This window comes from Haliaeetus albicilla, chromosome Z, assembly GCF_947461875.1.
Source record: "Haliaeetus albicilla chromosome Z, bHalAlb1.1, whole genome shotgun sequence".
NCBI classification, from domain to species: Eukaryota; Metazoa; Chordata; class Aves; order Accipitriformes; family Accipitridae; genus Haliaeetus; species Haliaeetus albicilla.
In genome coordinates this window covers 1,839,750-1,861,275 of record NC_091516.1, presented here as the reverse complement: position 1 = coordinate 1,861,275, position 21,526 = coordinate 1,839,750, and the positions used below count along the sequence as shown (strand labels likewise).

The window sequence follows — 21,526 nt, the reverse complement described above, 5'->3', positions numbered from 1 at the left end:
CTCTCCTCTTCATTTAGATACCTCTGTAGCAAGGAGCCAAGGGCCAGGTCTCATATGCCACAGCTGTGTAACCTTGACTCAGACTGCTAAGAAAGAGCTGAGAAAAAGTCTGCAGAACGATTTTACAAAAAAAACCCAACCAAAACCAAAAAAAACCCAAAAACCCCAAACCCAAAACAGGCAAAAAAACCCCAACAAACACCAACAAAAACCAACCAAAAAAACCTACCAACCAACCGCCCCCAACCCCGCCCCACCAAAACAAAAAAACCTGAAATTATAGACAGAAGTAGGATTTTTGATATAGGACTGTCAGTAGCTCAAGGACTCAAGAAGGAAAACACCAGCATGTAAAGCTATAAAATCCTAAAGAAAAAAAAATAGGGAGGCTAATTAGGCTAACAGAGTTAGCTGGGAATCATCACTTTGAGTCAGCATTAGTGTCAATGGATTGTGAACAAACTAATATTCAGCCTACCAGCTAATTAAATCCTAATTATATGTTATGTGTGTTACCCAATAATTACATTGTACTTTTAAGTTATCTGTTGTGATTGCAGGGTGTCTTCATATCTACTGAAAGATATCCAAACAAATTACCCCAAAAGAAAGGTTAGAACAAGCTTGATCAAGCACAACCTGGTCTGATGGAGCCGCAACTTTGTTATAAGTAGTCTAATTCAGAGCATTTCTGCACTGCTCAAACTTTGTTAAATAAGTTGATCAGTGAGCTGGAAAGAGGAAGGCAGCTGATTGCAACAAGGATAAGAAACACTTCCACAGATCTTAAGGAAAGAACGTGACTGTTCTGTACAGCACAGGCCAGAGTTAACATAACAATAAGGAGACATACTCTTCAGACAAGGTGTATTTTGGTGAATGACGTCCATAAAGATGGGTGTCTCCTCCTTGGCTCCAAGTACATGTTACTATTCTCATGTCTTGAGTTTGGCAGGAAAAATCATTAGGTGTATCAGGTGGTTCTTGTCAGAGGGAATAACCAAAAAAACACCAACAGCATGGCAGTCAAGGCAAAAGTCATCAACCTTTTTACTATATTAACAAACTAGAAATAATGGATATGTACAAAGTCTGGTTTACTACAGATGTTATTATTTCAATTATACTTATTCAATGACCACTCTGCAGGGAAAATCAGGATAACACCATAAATTAATTGCAATCCAAACACTTCTGTATGTTATTATTTTTTTGTTATATTCATACATTCATTAATTTAATCTGTACTGTTTTCTATCTGTAAAAATTGCTACTAGCCTTCGAAAGGGGCTCTGTGCTGAGTTTTTACCACATGCGCACAGACAATGAAGCTGAAGTCCTAAATGGGTAGGTATATTTAAAAATCAGTCACCTGTACTAGGATCAATTAATGAGATTAATCTGAACATATGTAATGCTATTCTTTAATGCTTTCTATATACAAGTGTACAGATCTGAAGTCAGACAGTAAACAGAATTCAGCTGGACATGACAGGATAATGACAACTTACAGCAAGGGGGTTTTTTTCCTCCCTCTGTTCCCCACAGCCATTCTTGGCTTAATAACAACAGGAAAATATAACTGTAATAAAGCATTCACTTACTACCCACGAAGAAAATTGCATGATCATAGCATTGCTCTTCATTGCAAGACTCCTGACAGTAGACACTGATGTGAGGCACTTCTTGATGTGCCACATTTTTCACCGTGAGAAGTCCAACTTGACTGTTTGTGTGACTGGAAACATGAACAGCTGGGACTAGAAAAAATTCCTTAACGATTTGACCTTTCCTTCCAATGCAACAAAAAGTGATGTCAGAGCCTTCCTCTACAATTTTTTCATTTGGAAAGATTTGTGGTCCACTGTTATCTGAAGTGTCCAGGCCTGCAAATCAATACATAATAAACTATTCCAAAATCTGCTCATGGCAGCAGCCTTCAACCAGAACACATAACTGAGCATTTATACAAGAATCTGTTAATGTTATATTAACCATTCATGGACTTTTACTTAGTATTCTTCCCCCTACAGAGATCAACTTCACATGTAAACATACCTGTATTTCTCTTAAACCCATAAACATATGATGTAGTCCAACAAACTACCTAAGAGACGAAAACCACTTTCACTTAGGTGAAACAAAGAGGGTACATTAAGAACTGCCTGTACAGATGAACAGTACCTCCCGCACCTATGAACAGGCTCTTGAAGATTATGAGCAGGGGGCTAGAAAAACATCATGTTCTGAAGCTCATGCAGAGCTCAGCTAAGAAGAGTCAACATTCAATGAATGACATCAGTAAGGGGATACTCAACTTGGAATGAGACTCCTATGGTTTCAATGTTGGACTCCTTGCTGGAAGCAAAACTTAGCAGGATTTAAGTGACTTACAGGCTTTTGCACAGGTTGGAGATAAAAATCTACTCTCAAGAATCTGATCCAAAAATCTGATGAAGTCTAGACGCACTGTCTCTCAGAAAGCTCTAAATCAGATCTGTAATGCAGGATCAGTTTGTGACAAAAAAATAGTATATCCAACTTCAGTTGAAAAAATAAAATCTCCAAGATGGAGGTTAGTGAGAAAGAAAAGGGAGTCTTGCATCCTATTTCCCATTATACAGTGTGATGGAGATGGGCAATTTACGTACCACAATCCAAGCGTACAGACCTGTGATGCTTCTACTACCCATGATGTTTCCCATAACTAAAAGCCCTTGCTGCTCCAAACAAGAATAGTGTTTCTTTACAAAATCACTGTAGCCATTTTTTCCTCAAGCAGTGACATATTTTGTTTAAACCAAATTCTCTGGAAACCAAACTGTTCTAGTAAGATATTGTAATCTGAAAAAAAGGGGGTTTGTGATATCATTAATTACATTATTGGTTCTCTCCCTGTTTACTCTGATATAATTCACAGAAGTTCATTCCAAGTGACATATGGAGCTGACTTGCTCCTCTCTCTCTGCTTCTTTAATACTAATCAATGCTTTGAACCCCAGACAACAGCAACATATGCATCAAATGATGTAGCCAGAGCTATGCACTTCCTCTTCTCTCCTCCAGTCTGGGCCAGGGCTGCATCTGACCTTCTGATAGTCTATGCTAGAGCCTATCCAAGATCCCACGCCACTCTATGTACTGCATTTTTTTAATATATGAGCAAGAAAAGTTTTGAAACTTTTTGTCTGCTAGCTGAGGAGGATAGCCTGTAATTAAAACAATGGCTGAAGCATTGCTATTATTGCCAGCAAAAGAAAAAAAAAAGTTGTTTAGAGCTTAGAGATAAGAGTTCAAAATGGATTCCTGACTTGATGCCACCTCTCCTGAACTGGACTTCACTGTTACAGTCACCAGAGAATTACAATCTAGCTTTGTACTGGAAAAAATAAAACCAATATTGCAAAATTTTGTTTTGCTTACCCTGGACAGTCTCCCACAAACTCCACTGACTCCAGATTTTTGATGCTTCTGCTTTGCTCCTGATTCTCACCGAGTAAGACATACACTCCAAAGGTAAATCTGAATCCCACATCCAATGAAGAGGCTTTCCTGATTTATCAAGTGTGACATTATGAAACTCCTACAAAGGCCAGTAAAGCAAAGTATTGAAAACACAGCAATGTGTAAACACTTTGGAAGTACAATCAAAAGCAGCGTGAGAGAGAGAAAGCTCAAAGGACGAAAATGCTCTTGAAAAATGAAACTCTAAAATCCCACTTTGCTACACATGATCTCACACTAAGTAACTAGTAGGTAAAGCAACTGCTTACAAATCTGTACTAGCAGTGAGGGAGTGACTGATGTGCTGGCAAGACTACTTGATTCTGAGAACAGAGTTGTGAGTCAGGCCCTGCTTCTCATGAAATTGATTCACTCTCAGAGACTTTTAGTGGGTTATTTGTGCCTGCTGTTACACGAGTAATAGCATACACAGATGCTGCTGCCTGCAAGTGCACCTTGTCTAATGCTCCACGTTACATATCCCTGGCTCTGAATTACAGCAGGAATCTGAACTGGCCAATAAAGATTTACACAGGTGATATCTCATTGTAGTTCTAAGGCACAGCATCTGAGGTCAGTACTACCATCAGTGGCAGGCAGAGTAGGAACATATCTGCTGATCTCCCCAAAATGATTGACTGCTGTAACACGCACATCTAAGAAACAAGAAAAAATACATCCAAAACTGCTAGAGCTCCACAAAAGTAACAGAAGGACAGCCTAAAATGTAAAATGGAGTTCAAAAATCATGAGAGCTAAATGCTCTGTAATTTGGCAACTATTTTTATATTGAATTATATAAATGCAGACAAACAGCAAAAAATATAAAATGTTCTGCTGCTCTCTAAGAGAAGATATCCTACAAATTTCCTTCAGCATGTACTACTAAGGCCCACCTGGGCATCGAATGACCTGCACCAATACACGGCAGAGCAACTCAAACTAACCAGGGTACCATGTAGTCATACAGACAGACAAATGAAAATGTACCCCAGCTGTGAATCTCCCCTCACATGAGAGCCCGTAAGAAGCAGGAAAAAATGGCTCAAAAAATTCTATTAATCACCTGTAATTATGAATACATTTTAGAACACAATATATATTTCAGTACTTCTTAAAGCAACCATACCAGATTCTCAGCGTATAGATCTGTGCTGCTTGTATGAGCTGTACCAGAGCCCTGGCTCACACTGACAACTACAGAACTGCTCTCCATTACCTCTTTCCATCAGCAACACCTGCACTTTCATAATACCACCACTCTGAGAAAAACTCTGCAGTCAGTTTACAATGTAATTTCTCAGTTACAGCACTGAGGAATGTAGTCACTGCTTTGGAAGTTATATAGACTGTCCGTGCTTTGGTATGAGCAGACTCACAAAGTTTCTTTATCTGTACAGATTCTTCAGAAAAACACAGAAGCAAATACTTTGCTGTGTGGTAGTGACATCCAAAATACCCTGTTTGTTTTCCTTGTCGTGTTTATTATGAGTAACAGAACAGACTACATCCTTGGATTTGAAAACCTCTTTCTCTTTTCCAGCAAGTTAGTAAGAGTTTGTTGGAAGGATACTCCCAAAACGTCCACTTAATTATTTGTAGCTATATGTACCCAGTTTCTGATTTCAGGGTTAGATCTAGTCATGGGGTGTTAAAAATCCTACCCCATATATCAAAGTGGTCAAAATCTTCTGAACTGCATAGACCTCATCTGCAGTGAAGATGTGGTTCTTCAAACTCAGAGAAAAAATAGTACCAACTTGGCTGAGCAGAGTAAGCTGTGATTCTTAACAGTGCCCATCTTATTTTGTTGACGTCTGGTTTCAGAAAAAATAAGCCCTTCTCCAGTTTATGTGCTTTCTCACAAATAGCAGCTTTAAATGAGCTAGAGCAGTTTTCCAGTCTGACTGATTTTTAACATGTGCATTTCATATTTTTCCATAGTTCAATCAGCAGATGACTCATAATAGGTTATAATATCCCTAAAACATGCATTAGTTCCCAAAAGATTTTGTCAGATCCAAAGGAAAGGAAATTTTCTTTGGAAACAAAAGTTCTCACACTGAAGTCACATACTGGGGAAAACATCAGGAGCAGGCCTAAGCCTACGATTTGGGTGATCTCCACCTCTTCAGAAAATTTGGCTGATTTAGGCGTTAAGGAAAACTAGCAGGATAGGGACTTTGCAAAAGAGACATCACTACTTCTTACTTAACTGGAAGAGGTGGACACAAGGTAACTGCTAACAGGTCCAAGCACAGGGCTTAAAAGGCTTTGCTCACACTGAGACTATCATATGGTTCATAAGGTGAGAGGAGCTGCAGCAACATGACTCATGCTCAATTAGTCCCCAGTGACAGGTAGCAATCATGCTACAGAAAAGACTGCCTTTAGGAGCAATGGAAGGGAAGGGATGACGCTGGGAGGCCACTTAAGTGATGTGCACCCTGGAAGGGAAACAAAGACCTTCAAAATCAGATGTCCTAAGTCTGCCCACCACAATCCCTCAATAAGGGTGTGCAAGGCCTATCTACATTCTGCACAGGTGGAAATTAATTCTTCATCTGAGACAGTATTTTTTTTGCACAAAAACTGAGCATAACATTACATCAAGTCTTGCACCTAGTGAAATACTGAGGTATTTCTACTACAGTTTTGTAAATATTATGTTGTAAGTTGTAAACCTATACAGCAAAGCTATCTGCATATGTATCTGAACATTTGATTTTCTGTAAGCTTCCTTTGTATTGTAAATAACTAATATACCTTTTTTAAAAATACACTTACTGTCCACACAGTAGTATTTTCATGTGTTTGACGGACTTGTATTTCAAAAGACATTGCCAGCTCACTATCATGCGCTGACTTGCCAACATCCCATTCCACCAGCAGCCGCTGAAGAGCCAAATCCTTGGAAATGTTAAGGTACATTACTGGAAACACAATGGATTCTGTGAGTACAAAAAGGACACAAAAATATTAACATTCAGCTGCGTTACAATGCAGATCTGAAACAACAGTGGTTAGAGGTAAGATAGGTTCCACACCAGACAGTTCTGAAGGGAAAAAGAAAGAAAGTGATCAAGACCCATGCTGTTGATATCAAAAGCAAAGATAATCTTTCATCTTAAGGCATCAGCAGGCTAGAATGAGGTTCCTGAATCTACTCAATAGCCCCCCACCATGACATTGGGTATGCTATTTACTTTCTTTATGCCCTCAATTTACTAGCTACTTTATGGGAATATTGATCCATCCCTATAGTCTTATGAAGAGGGACAACATAATGTATTAACAGGGACTGAATCCCAAGAAATCCCAACCCCCAGCAAGCTTTCTTATCATTAGGACAGAAAATCTAGGCTCAATTTTGCTCTCTGACCTAAAAAAGATTAAATTAATTAATGCAAATTAAGTATTTGAACAGGATAGGTTGAGTTTCCCTCCAGTAGCTAGCTCAGAAGGTAGTCTAGTATTAGGCACGTTCCTGGTTGCTCTACACATTGCTTAGGTACTTTAGTCAGGGCTGTGGATTCTTCTACTGGAATTAGACACCTAGTTATAATGGCACCTCCATCCTTTTGTGGGTCTGAAGTTAATTCTCAGAATAAAATAAAGTTTAAAAGTCAGACTGAAGTCCCTTTTGGTGTCAGGAAAGGAAAGGCTCCTTAAGAAGACTAGCCTGCTGAAAACTACAGATCACCCTATGAATGGTCCCCCTTTTTAGATGTTTTCTCTGTCACCCCTCCCACAAAAACCTAACTCTTGGAAGAGATGAAATATGGTGCTCACTGATCTGTATCTTCTCTCCTTCCTGAAAACTAAACAAACAACAAAAAAACCCCTAAACTTAATCTGGTTGATAATGAAGTCAGGGAACTGAAATGGCCAAATAACTAGGATTTTTCTTTTGCCACAGTTGCTTTCCAACATGCTTCTGCTTGTAACAAATGACACGGTCAGAATGCTTATACTGACCAGGACACAGAAAACAAATCACAGAAATAATTGTATGTTTTAATAAAACAGAACTCATTCTGGGCATTCCTGCCCCACTACAGCCACAGTCCTCGGGGACATATGCTGAACTGAAAGACCTCAGCATCTCCTTCTCACAAAAATGCCACCTCCAGATATTTCTCACGGATGTGCTTCACCCACTGACCCAATGATTATCTGAGATTTTTACAGAATATTACTGGCAGAAACACAAAATAACACTAAATTCAGGAAATTTAGTTTGAGAATCTACATTTTGATAGATGCTTCTGGCAGCAGTCAGATATCCAAGCCATTTTACAGTTTATCTTGTGGTGCCTGCTCTGCACTAACTTCTGCACAGCAGTTTCCCTACGTATGGATCTTTACATTAACTGTAGGAAAGCAAAGGCTCAAGAGAAGCAGCAGTTATAACAATCCTTGATCAAAGGAAGCAGATAATACTTTATAAGCATATTTATTAATTACAAGAATACAGACACTGACACAGCTTAGTTGTTTATACAAGTCCAGCCTATAAAGAATAAATGGAAGAAAGTAAATATTGTACCATTAGTAATAACTTATAAAAAACTGCTGAAATAAAGGATTGTTTCTCTTTTGCAAATCATCTACAGACTCTGTTGGTATATTTTTAATCCATTCCATTTTGAAAAGTAGTGGAAGTCAAAGCAAAATGGAAACCGTATGCTTTCAATCTAGAGGAAACTACTGGCATAGGCTTCTTCAGATATACTTGGAGGGAGAAATTAAGGTTTCATTGTTCAAATGCTTGGTCTCAGAAACAGGATTGTGGTATCCTGAAAAAGTTTTTCAGGAAGAAGTACACACACACATATATGCACACTGCCTTTGATCAATTCTTACTGCAGCCTTAATATATAATTACTGGAAAAAGATGAACGTATAAATTACATGAAAGCAGAATTTGACAGCTTTAGTGTCTTCTGTAAGGTAAATGCAATCAAATCTCATCCCTTTTCTCACCATGGAGAGTATTTTCACCTGCCACATTTAAATAACTTGACAAAAAAAACAAAGGTCTCGTTAGTTTCTGGTTTTTCTCCATCTGTACGAGTGTCCCTCCACTATCTCCTTTTAGTTAGATGACGTATCACTTCAGACCTCACACAGTTTTGTTCCTTGGAGCCTGACATAAGACAGTCTAGATCACCAATCAGGGCTTATACACAGTACCAAACAAACAGAAGAAATAATATAGTTAAGGATATATCCAAGATCTTGAAGACCACTGGGTTACAATGTGGGACTTAAAGACTTTTTTAGTATAATTTACACATGTAGAAGTATTTGTAGCATTCACAGTTATAATCTTCCCCTCCTAGCAAAGTTAAATAATCAAGGCGTCTTAAGACTTGTTTTAACTTGAAGGCTAACTCAAGACCATATGAATAGCTTTATGATTAACAACAGAGACTGATTTTATTCCTGAACAACTGCATGTGAAAACAAGTGACCAAGTTATTGTAATGCAATAACTGTTTGGACTTGCCTGCATTACAAAGTTTTGCTACTTTAGGGGCATTGGTAACGATGAGGAACCAGCACCTTGGGTGAATGGAATGTGAACATATGAATTTCAAGGTTGAAGAGAGGCAAAAAAGTCTGAAACAGATATATTATCCCCTTCAGCATGATAACAACTACATTTATATAAAATAAACCCACCCCTCTCCCTCCTTCACCAACTTAATGAAAGCAATACAACTTCTATAATGCAGACTATAGTCTGATAAGTTCTGCCTTCTTAATGGTGGTCACAAGAAGTCCATTAAAAATATTAATTCCTTTTTTTTTCTTTTAATGGAGTCATGCCCAATGCTATTGCCAGCAGCAAGTGCACAAGCAGTACTTTTACCTTAAAATACACAGACTTCTGGAAAGTTATTCTTATAGTCAACTTTTTTGCCTCCAAATATGCATATTTACTTTTTTTCTTTGTATTGGATACACATGTGAAGTGTAAGAAATAAAAATCCAATCCTGGAATCTTGTGGCACAATCAGAAAAGAGCAAACAGAAGTGCTGAAGTTTTCATAGATGAGACAAACAAAAAAGAGAAAGTGAAGGGAAGAGGTAGAAAAGCATAAAAGTTGTCAAAGAGGAAATAAATTATTTGAAGATGACAGAGTACAGACCAAAAACATATGAGACAGAGGGGGAGAAGATAAATAAATACACTCAGGCTTCACATCATTGCAAGTTATCTCTTCAACAGGCAGTTTGCAAAACGGCAAAACTGATGCAGTTACAAAAGGTAATTATACAAGTTGCTTCATCACCTTACCAAAGGCAATCATTTGATTAAGCGTGTAACATGTTGCTTAATCACAGCAGACTTACAAATGAGCAAGTCCAAAGCTTCAGTTGCTGTAGATTGTTTCCAAATAAAAAAGCAAATGTTCAGACTTTACCTTGCTGTGAGTATGTAGCGTCGCAAGTCCTCAGGAGGAGCAATACTGCCAGAACCGTGAAGGGATTCATCATTCATCCACCTTTTCCTGCACAAGACTTACCAGGAAAGAAGAAATTTCTATTTATTTGGGTTTTTTTTACAAGAAATGCTTGCCAGACAATAGTCCAAATAATATTACTGTATTTAAGAATGAATAAATAAAAACCCAACCACACAGACTCCAGACACTTTAAGAGAAATTCAGGAAGAATGGACAAAGAAAGATAAGCAATGAAAAAACCCTCTTGTTTTTAGGACCTGGTTATAGCATAGGGAAAAATACACCACACTCAATAAGTTCAATTTAACCTAAACTTAAACAGACAATAACTTTAAAGTTTTCCTGCCACTTATTTCTGAGGAATATTAAAACAAAAGTTTGTCCTGATATATGTTGGCTTTCCTCCTGCACAAGTAACAAGATATCCATCCTAACAAGGAAGAAAAAAAGAAAAAAAAAAGGCATGAAAAGTGCAAAAGGCCTTGTGGTTTCTACTCCACCTAGAGCCTGACTGATGAATGCAGCCAACTTCGGCAAGAATGGTCTTCCCCTTTGCCAGCACCCAGGACGCTATATGGAGGGCTTTAGTTAGACTGGAGTTGAAATACACGTGTCAGTGTATTAGCAAGTTCCATTCCTAGGAGGACCATCATCTCAAGCACCACACAGCTATCTAGCACTCCTTTTATAGCTTTTACACTCACACTGTCACAGGATGAAACTCCGTGACTTGCACAGCCCCGTCCTGGGGGGACTGATCGTATGTCAGATCTCACAAGGCATGAATCACCTGCAAACTCCCCTGTGTAGAAGGGAGAGGTAAACATTCAGCAGCAGTGTGGTTAAAAGCACCCAGGCACAGAGGGTACAGGAGTCCAAACAACAGGAACAGGACTATGGATACGGCTATCTTTAACTTTCAGTTTCCACTTTTTACGTTTCTGGATCTGTGTAGAATACTGATAAAGAGAGTCTTCAACCACTGCTTCCATAATAGAAGTTGAAACTGCTCAGCAGGACAGATAACCAGGATGACCTTCTGTCTCCACTAAAGCCAAGGACAGGACATTTACTGATTTCAGAAGGGCCAGGAATTCACTCCACAACTTCTTCCCAGCACAAAACCTCCAATTTTAATACCTCAGAGCTACATACACTTAAGTTTAATGACCCTGCCTTAGATTCATTGGTTTTGAGAAGCTCTGAATTTCTCTCCAAAGGATCAAAAGAAAAGATTTCAACCTTTTTTTTTTTTCCCCCACATTTCTAAAGGTCACATGGAAAATGCATGCAGAACTGCAACCTGGGGCTCAACGCCCACAAGCACCCTTGCTGCAGTGTGCCCCAACTTTTTCCTTGTGAGCACAAATGCTTAACATGGAGGTCCCCATGTTTAAAAGGTGAGTGATGCCTTGCCTGATGTATAGGATTCTGCATTCTTTCTTGCCATTATACCAATATCCTCAAAAGTATTTGGACAACACTAAAGAATCTAAATATTTTTGACAACCTAGGCCTAATTCACAAGCAAATAATAGACTGTTCCAAGCACTGACTTAGGGAAATGTGCTTCTTTATGGATTTTCTAAGTTCAGACTTTTTTTATCACCTGATCAAATTTAATATCTGAAAGGAAAAATAATTTGATATGGGTTTTTTCCAGAATAAACACAATAGAATGGCTCTTTGTTATAGACCAGTGAGTAGGAAGTAAGTGACACAAAAAGAAGTCTTTCCAAGGCAGATTGTGTTAAAACTTCTAGTAACTCTTCAGTAGATTCTTATTCTTTTGAATTATATGAAATGAATATAGATACACACATCCAAATCTTGCATGCCCTCTTTCAGGAAAAAAAGTGAAAATAAAACTGCTTTTAAGGTCAAGGGAATTGACTCTCTGCTCTAAGACCAATTTAATACAAGGGTCATCAGTTAGGTTCAGTGGCATGACTTCTGACTTAATTATATCACCACGATGAAAACCTGGCCAAACGGGACTCCTGATCTCCTGATTTTGTAAACATCTCTGGGGTTGGACAGAAAGCTATTTGCCCTATTTGTTACATAGCACTTAAATCCAACATTAAATATAGCGGCAAAGTATTGTGGAAGTCATGACATATTAGACTATTTGTTTAAATTAATTCCTATATGGAAAACAAATCCAAACTCTTTTTTGCTCTTAAGAGGCATTCTCAAATATTGTATTTAAACAAATGTCTAATTTAAGCCTCTCTCTCCAGTCATTTACACTGTCCATTCACTAATGACACAGCCTAGATCACTTTTATTGATGCATAGTACAAATGCCGTATGCTACTAAAGGGCAGTGTAATATAATAAATGACCATCAGAATATAAACATGCTTTGGACAGCTACAATGCCTTTCGACTATTCAGTATGTTAATAATCTAGTTTAATGCTGTATAGTAAATTGTGATAATATGTATCACAACTGTATCAAACCAGTTTTCATGGGAAAAGTTCTTGAATTCTCTAACAAAAGAAAATATGAAGTAAATTTAAATAAATGCAACACTAGTCAAGAATAAAGAAATACAGTCCTTAATATATGACTTAAATCATCTTTATGCAGAAACTTCTGCCTATGAGTATCAAATTAATCACATACAGTAATTACTACCAACTAATGTCAAGCACTTATTCTGCATTATCAATAATTAAGTACTTTATAAAATCATCATTTAATAATCTGTGTCTTGGTTACAAAGATTAAAAGAGACTCAAAACCGTTGCACAAAATACATTATCAATTTCATTTAAAAAAACCCAACATGATGGTAATAGATTATCTATGACCTTGCCAAAAGTGCAAATAATTGAACAACAAAGGGAATGAAGACAGGAAGCCAGGGAAGGTTTTTAGACATCTAAATAATTCATCACCCTGAAAGAGGCAAAGTACTACCTCTGAGAAATAGGAAGCAATTACCAAATGCCACAAGAAAAGTGACAATCATGGCCATTGTTCTGGTGAATAGCTTGGTTTAGATTTGCCAATCTGAAAAGATATGAATACCGCACTAGCACGGCACAGTTCTTCATCTGAGAATGAATCACTCCTGACTCTTTTTTTAAGCCTAAGAGAAGTCATGTTTTGTCACCATCCTCCAACCTGGAATGACCGTGTACTTTGTTTCCATAAATTGCAGGTAAGAACAGGAATAGGCTCTTGCGCCAGTGGTTTTGAATACGGACTGCAGACACATAATTTGAATACTTTCTCCTTTCTGATTACTTTTGTCATTAAGATAATTTTGCAATGGCATTTCTCTAGTCTATCACAGAATCACAGAGTAGTTTGTCCAACTGAGTTTGAAGAACTCCAGGGATGGAGATTCCACAGCTTCTCTGGGCAACTTGTTCCAGTGCTTAACCATCCTCACTGTGCAGGTTTTTTCTCCCTATATTCATATATTCATTTTTCTTCTGACATTCATATAAGCAGAAAATCTTCTTTTAGTCTCCTTATATTCATCTATTCATTTTTTCTCCTTATATTTTCTTTGCTACAATTTGCATCCATTTCCTCTTGCCCTTTTGCTGAACACCTCTGCAAAAAGCTTAGCTCTGTCTTCTCAGTAACTTCCTATTTGTTAGGCAAGGACTGCAGTTAGAGCTGCTCTTACTTTTCTCTTCTCAGTGCTAAGCAAACTCAGCTCCTTCAGTGACTCCTACATGTGCTCCAACCTCCAAGGCCTCCTGGTGTCTCTCTGCTGGACTCAGCCCAGTCTGTCAGTCTTCTTTGTACTGTGAGCCCCAGTCTGGACACAGTAATTTAGATATGGCCTCATAAGTGCCAAATAGAAGGAAATAATCACCCTCCTAAACTCTAATTCTTTGCCGTCATTAACAGCAGTTACAGGTCTAATTTCTATGATGAACCTGGTAATGGGGACACATAAAATGGTGGATAATACTAAGCCATAAGTTGAGGATGATTGGGCACAAAATTACGTCAGAGATATAGAAGTCAGCTGAGCAAGGTATTTTTCATTTTACCCTATATTCTTCCCCCTTCTAAAAATTCAACATCTATGGGGGAAATAAAGCAAACTTGCTTTGTCTTGCCAGGCTGTAGCCTGAATCACTGTCGTGGTTTAACACCAGCCAGCAACTAAGCACCACGCAGCCGCTCACTCACTCCCCCCCATCCAGTGGGATGGGGGAGAAAATCAGGAAAAGAAGTAAAACTCCTGGGTTGAGATAAGAACGATTTAATAGAACAGAAAAGAAGAAACTAATAATGATAATGATAACACTAATAAAATGACAACAGTAGTAATAAAAGGATTGAAATGTACAAATGATGCGCAGGGCAATTGCTCACCACCCGCTGACCGACACCCAGCCAGTCCCCGAGCGGCGAATCCCTGCCCCCCCACGTCCCAGTTCCTAAACTAGATGGGACGTCACATGGTATGGAATACACTGTTGGCCAGTTTGGGTCAGGTGCCCTGGCTGGGCATGAGAAGCTGAAAAATCCTTGACTATAGTCTAAACACTACTGAGCAACAACTGAAAACATCAGCGTTATCAACATTCTTCACATACTGAACTCAAAACATAGCACTGTACCAGCTACTAGGAAGACAGTTAACTACATCCCAGCTGAAACCAGGACAATCACTGATAGATTTTTTTAACTCATTAATATATAGTCTACTTGCAATTCTTCTTCTTGGAAGAATGTAACCTGGGGTGTAACTAATCAGATAGAAATGGATTCAGGACTCCCCAGCCTAACTTGAAATTAATCAGTACCGATAGATACATCAATAGAATGGAAGGCTTTTGGAAACCTGGTGGCAACTGCAATAGCATTCAACAGCAACAGGAATTGTTCAGAGACCTGACAATTAAAGAGCAATCACTGAAGAAGTGAAGACAGCACAGAAGTGAATTACCTTGGGAAGAGATGAGATCTCCTTCAGTAGGCGGTCTGCAAATGATCTAGATAAATATCTCCAGGTAAACTATTTGTCCTTCAGAGCAAAAGGCTGGCTTAGATGATCCCCAAAGTCCCATCCAGGCCAATGATTTTGTGATGCCATAGATGACAGGAAGAAGAAATTCCCATTATTCATCTGGTAAACATGCTTAAGATAAACATCATCAAAGGCATTACAGCATCAAAATTCAACTGAAACCTCTTTCAAGATCAGTTTTATAGTATTCAGCAGTCACTGGTGGGGAATTGGAGCTGTATGGTGCACATACTGCTGCAGTACCTGGGACACCCATGTGTGTAAGAAAAGGAAGCCCCTGCTATGAATGTCTAGTATTAGTTGACCACAGAGTCAATCTGTTTTGTATCAATCTTCCTAAAGCTGCATATTTCAAATCATACTTCATACAACTTTTGTTTCTCAGTCCTCTTTGCCTTGCTTATTTAAAACAGCTGCCTGTCACAACCCACATCCTCAAATGAACCAGAGCCTGTACACAGGCTGGGAAAAGAAATGTTTTCAGCTGCTAGGATCCAGAAAACTTCATCTATTTAAAGGAGAGTATTACATAGGGACACTAAATCATAAATACTATTGATCAAAGAAATTTTCTAAACCAGACATGGAAGACAACTGTCAGCAAGGCAAATGCAGTACTAATACTACTTTGGATTTATATCACATTTTTCACCCTATGTTCTCATTCCCTCTACTTTTTAGACAGACAGGCTGAGGGTGGGAATCACAATTCAAGCTCATACCACAGTGGGAATCACAATTCAAGCTCTTACCACACAGTACAAGGTCACTAACAAAACTGATGTGTTTAGTGCCAAAATTTAATAAACTCCTTCCATAGCCACCAAAGAGAAAGAGGCACCCCTAGAAAGTAAGCCAGACCATAGGTAGACTAACTCATCTTCCAGAGGTGTTTTTTTTCCTCTTAAACAAACAGCTAACTAGGTGGGTGCCAGAATGAGCTAGAATGCCCTAAGTCAATGATTTGTACAAAGACTTGGCACTGCAGTGTGCCTCCGCTCTTGTGATTCCTGCAATTCCCAACATGATATCCCTTGCAAAATCAACAGTGCAGAGCTGATAACCAACTGAGGCAGCTTTACTTGAAAAAGGGAGCCGTGTCAAGCCATCAGAAACCTATTGAGTGTTGGTAAAATAGCATCTGCCAAAACATCCTACAATTAAATAGATCCTTCTTCAATATAAACATCACACTGTTTACAGACAATTTAATTTGCAACAATTCTGAAAAAAATGAATAGCTGAGACACCAAATTCTAAAGCGGATGAACCCTTCCTTTAGTCCTTGTAGTCAGGCTTTCTTCTCCCAGGCAATTTTAAACATGGTTTCAATTACGCTTAGCACACAAAATACATCTGTGTGTAACACACTGAAAGCTCCTAATAAGCCTTTGTGATTTAATGGGTGAGCAACAAGTTTAAAGCTGGACATGGAAGAAATGAATTTCTGTAATTAGGTCTGATAGGCGTATAACCATTTGATCACTTAGGGATAACTTCATCTCCTGGTGGTTTTTATTTTTTTTTGATAAATAGAAAGCTCTTTGATGCATGCTGTTGATTTTCTAAAGAGCTTTGCCAAAACAGGAAAGCATTATATACTTCATGGTCCCATGAAGGCTGGAATCCAAACAAAAAAGCAATTAAATAATGAAAAAAATGGGGTCTAAAAACGTAAAGCACTCAACAAACTGTGTAAGACTACTCCTGCCCCATCAGAAAGCAAATGCTAACAATTGTAGGGAAGGAATCGCATAACATGGTGGCATGACTCATACCAACAGGAAGAATAATTTTACTATGTTTTTCAGGCAATATCTACTTGCAACACTGTTAGCATCTGGTTTACTCTGCTGGACTAGGGACTGGTCCAGGCATGCAATATTTAGATAAAAAGACAGAAAAAAATGGTTATACCAAAAAATCAGTCAAACTCCAAGAATGCAGGAACCACACTGGAATTTATGATGTTTCCTCACTTACTCCAATGGTTTTGAGATTAAAGAACAGATTTCAACTACTTAAGAGAAAGCAGCAGTGTGATGCTGGATTAAAGGTCCGGGCTTGCACTTCTGAGCAAGTCAACACCTTCTCGCAGCAGCAGGGACAGGAGATGTTAAAACTAAACCCAATCACCTGGCGGGAGCAGCATCCTCATCCCGCGACGCACCTCACCTCACCTCACCTCACCTCGGTAATTTTTACGCAGGTCAAACCAGCAGCTTTTACGCTGCAGCTAAGCTAAGCAGTGACATCTTGAAAGCAGATACGGCTGGGGGGTCGCCAGCCGCGTTAAATTCAACGGTAAGTGGCGGTGCTGCCGGGGCGACCTGTTTTCTGGAGAACGAGGGAGCAGCTCGATGGACGGCGGTGCCGGGGCGCCGGCTCCCCTCCCGCGCCCGCCGTGCCCAGGGACGCCTGGAAAAACGGGGGTTAAAGGGCAGGCAAAGGGCGAGGAGGGCTTAACGGGCACGGGAAGGACTGAACTTCGAGGCAGAAACTCCACAAAACGTTTCACGACCGGCGCCGGGGTGGAGAAGGTGGCTTCTCCTCAGCGGGGCAGGCGGAGCTCCTCTCAGCGAGGGCGGCCGGGATCCCCCGGCGGGAGGAGAGGGCGAGGGGGGACCCCTGGGGCGGCGAGGGGGGACCCCTGGGGCAACCAGGGGGGACCCCTGGGACGGCGACGAGGGGGGACCCCTGGGGCGGCGAGGGGCTGCCGCGACAGCGAGAGACCGGCGTCACTCACCCGCAGCCGCCGCGCAGCTCCCTCAGGAACGAGACGAGACCCCGGCCGGGGACAGCGGTTGGCGCCGGCTCCCCCCGGTCAGTGCTGGGAAGAGCTACGGCGCGGCCGTGCTGGTCCCCCGCCCCGCTGCGGGCAGGGCGGCGCCTTCTCCCACCTCGCGGGGGCCGGGTGAGCAGCGCCTCGGGAATTCCCCCCCCCCCCCCCGCCGCCGACTCCGGGAAGCGCGGCCGGTTGCCTTGGCTGCCCTCCCAAAAGCAGGGCGCGGGCCGGCCCGCCTCCCTCCCGCAGCGCCTGCCGCCATCTGCCCCTTCCCTGAGGGAGCCGGCGCCCGCGGAGGAGAGGCCCGGCGGCGGAGGCCGGGCAGCCGCGGTGCCCCCAGGGCGAGGAGGGGCTGCCAGGCCTGGGGTGGGCCGGGGACAGGGGCCGACCCCGGGGTGGCCGAGCAGGGAGAGGGGCACAGGCAGGGTTAGCCTGAGAGGACCGTGAGGCGCAGGGAACAGACGCTTTGCTCGAACGGACGCTTTCCCGATCGTCCCGGCCCCGAGCCGGTCAGAAACTAAACCGCACGTAGGAGCGATGTCTCCAAGACCCCCGTGCCTCTGGTGCCACGGCCGCAGGGCTCCCGTGTCTCCTCGGTCTGGCTCCGGGGGACGGGGACGGCCGGTCTGGCCACCAAGGCAGGCGGGGCGAGGAGGTGGCCTGGTGCTTGCGGCGGGGCTTGGGGTCGAGGCCGTGACCAGCCTGGTGCTGCACCGCTGTCTGGCACGCAGCTGGCTGTCTGACGAAATCCCACTCGGAATCCACGTTAAGGAAGGTTGTGGCTCACAGAGTCAAACTCTCCGCTCCCAAAACCGTAGGTCCGTAAGGCAGGAAGGGAGACCAGGAGTTCACCGCGTCTGTTGCCCTGCCCTTCAGCTGTGGGTCCCTATCTGACGGGCCTAGGTAAGACATTCAGAGAGGTACAGTGTGCCACAAGCTACCTCGGTTACTGCTTCCATCAGAAGACGTAGCCATGAGATAGTTTTGTTTAAACCTGATACTTTTCAGGGTGTTTGTGGTGAAGGTTTCTCCAGGTTGTTGCACTTTTACGTAAAAGAGGTCTCCTGCCACTTTACTTTCTTTTTCCTAAGCTACGTTTGTAGGTTAAATGTGATGTACCGATTAAGACCCTGTTTTCCTTGCTCTCCTTTGGATTGTCTCAAATTCTCGAAGCTTGGTTGCTTTTCCTCGGAGGGATGTATTCAAGGTATTAACTAGTACCCAAAAACCTAACAAGTTATTGAATAATGTCTATAAGGAATTTTCATGCGTGGTCAGAAAGTGTTTCAAAAAGCAAGTTACCAGCTTGCTCATGTTTGAGGTGGGAAAACTGAAATAGAAAGAAAAGAACAAAGGTAAACCCACAAAAGAACTTGGCACTGCAATGTGTTGAGTGTCACAGCATCTACAGAATTCAGAGTCCCAAGTTAGGTGCCAAAGTTCTTTATATACCAAATCATAGCAATGTGGTTTGGAAAGACCTAAAGAAGAAGACATCCAATCCAACCTGAGACCTTCTTTCTCTGTAACCACAGCCCTGAATTTCACCCCACCTCTCCTAGGTGCTTAGTTGTCTATTTACATGTATCCAAAGCCCAGCTCTGATATGGCACAGCTGCATAACCTTGATCCAGACTGCTGTGAGAGAACTGTGAGAACATCTGCAGAGACATAAGAAAGATGAAAGCGCAGACAGGAGTAGGGCTGTGGACGTGAGATTGTTGGTAATTCAAGGATCTCAGAGGGAAAGTACCAGCATGAAAAAGTATAAAATCCTAAAGGGAAAAAATCACCTGGGGAAGGCTAGTCAAACTAGCCAGTCTCACTGGGGACTAGCTGGGAATCATTGCATCATGTTATCCGCGTTGATAGAGCTGGTGGAAGATGCCAACTTGGCCATGCTGGGAATCCTTTCCAGAGAGCCATGGGAAGTGACCCTTCCCCTTTTGACTCATGCCTGCCTGCCCAGCAAAGACTTCTTGTGTAGCTTAACGTGAGTGGCAAGTATGCTATCGTTTACTTTAATAGCTCATTAAGCCCTAGCTAGCTGTTCTGTGTGTTAGCTAGTAACTAACTGCTCTGTTTTGAATTGTGTGTATTCTTCTTGCAGAGTATCTGTGTCTGGCTAAAACTACCTGAATAAACTGACCAGGTGTGACGGATGCACTCAGCTTCTTAACCAAACTAGTGGTGGTTGGGTACAGGCTCCAAAGGAGGTAAAGGCCTAAATCATAACCAGGCCAAGAACTTCTCTAGTTCTAATCTGTTCTCTGAAAATCCACAAAGGGACACAGTGACACAGTGAGCATCGATGCATACGAGCTTGGAACACTGATCATGTAATTAACACATGAATAGCAGGTGGCTTTTCCCAGACTCATTTATCAAGGAACAATGAAAGTTGTGGGTACAAGGAGTCTCATGCATACCTTTCCCATTGCATGTAATTTGACTACAAGCCAACTGCTTTGTTCCATAAATACAACAGCCTAAGTGAGCTTTCTTTGAGCTCTCCCTGCTAAGCAGCTGGCTAGCTCGCTGCATGGTGATCTCCCCTTGAGCTGGGATGCCCCTCAAGGTTGCTCCTCCAGGCAGAGAGACCTCCCACCAACTGCAAATCTTTGGTAAGTGACTGATACCATGGTATTACACTGCACTAAGATTTTTGTATTGGTAACTTTGATTCTGTCTTGGTAACTTTGAATCATTGTTGTATACTTTGTGCAGTAATAGAGTGAGCCTTGCCATTGAATTTTGTTATGCCATCAAATTTTGTTAAGTCGCACTCTTACAACATCATACTTCAATAAAACCACTTTTGCTGATACTTTTGGCGGTGGTTCTTTAAGCTGTCTAAACTGCCCATCCGTGACAACAAGAGGGGCCATAACAGACCTCCCATCCAAAGGAGGACTTCACCTGTCTGTTAAGTCTCGAAAGCCTCCAAGAAAGGCAATTTCAGAAGCTTCCTATGTGACCTGTTGTAGTGCTACACTTCCTTCCTAAGAGCACAGTTTTCCTAGTATCCCAAATGACAACTTGTCATTGTTGCCTCATATTACCTTGTGCCATCTGCTACCACTAAGAAAAGTTGCCTGTCTGCTTTGTCTTTCAGGTAGTTGTAAGTTGCCTTTAGTTGGTCCCTTAGGCCTGCTCTTTGGGAAACTAACCAGGCTTCTAGTTCATGTTCTCCAAGCCACACACAATCTTGGTATGCCTTTGCTGTATCTTCTCGCATTTCTCAACATCTCTCTTGAACTGGGGTGCCCCAAACTGGACACAGTATTACAGTCTCCTTGCTGCTAATTAATGGCAGTATCATAGCCCTTGTCCTGGTTTCAGCTGGGATGTAGTTAACTGTCTTCCTAGTAGCTGGTACAGTGCTATGTTTTGAGTTCAGTGTGTGAAGAATGTTGATAACGCTGATGTTTTCAGTTGTTGCTCAGTAGTGTTTAGACTATAGTCAAGGATTTTTCAGCTTCTCATGCCCAGCCAGGGCACCTGACCCAAAGTGGCCAACAGCGTATTCCATACCATGGGACGTCCCATCTAGTTTAGGAACTGGGAAGTGGGGGGCAGGGATTCGCCGCTCGGGGACTGGCTGGGTGTCGTTCGGCGGGTGGTGAGCAATTGCCCTGCGCATCATTTGTACATTTCAATCCTTTTATTACTACTGTTGTCATTTTATTAGTGTTATCATTATCATTATTAGTTTCTTCTTTTCTGTTCTATTAAATCGTTCTTATCTCAA

The 21,526-nt window shown here is 41.4% G+C and overlaps 1 protein-coding gene and 1 long non-coding RNA gene across 6 annotated transcripts in view; one reads left to right on the top strand and one right to left on the bottom strand.

Annotated features, from left to right (window-relative positions):
* OSMR (oncostatin M receptor) overlaps nt 1-17,882 on the bottom strand; it is a 37,076-nt gene extending 19,194 nt beyond the window's left edge. Inside the window, exons 1-8 of one of the 5 annotated variants that reach the window (XM_069776916.1) lie at nt 17,737-17,882; nt 14,910-15,089; nt 10,685-10,782; nt 9,939-10,035; nt 6,292-6,455; nt 3,424-3,583; nt 1,605-1,886; nt 854-983 (exon numbers count right to left, since the gene is read on the bottom strand). In XM_069776916.1, the coding sequence (XP_069633017.1) occupies nt 854-983; nt 1,605-1,886; nt 3,424-3,583; nt 6,292-6,455; nt 9,939-10,011 (809 nt within the window). In that variant the 5' untranslated portion in view covers nt 10,012-10,035; nt 10,685-10,782; nt 14,910-15,089; nt 17,737-17,882. The remainder of the gene's footprint in view (nt 1-853; nt 984-1,604; nt 1,887-3,423; nt 3,584-6,291; nt 6,456-9,938; nt 10,036-10,684; nt 10,783-14,909; nt 15,090-17,736) is intronic. The other 4 variants (XM_069776918.1, XM_069776917.1, XM_069776920.1 and 1 more) reach the window with 4 other exon arrangements.
* A 4-nt stretch (nt 17,883-17,886) lies between these two features.
* LOC138683861 (uncharacterized) lies at nt 17,887-20,602 on the top strand. The gene is made up of 2 exons (XR_011323332.1): nt 17,887-19,768; nt 19,886-20,602. It is a non-coding gene; the product is annotated as an uncharacterized lncRNA (long non-coding RNA).
* Nucleotides 20,603-21,526: the final 924 nt, after the last annotated feature.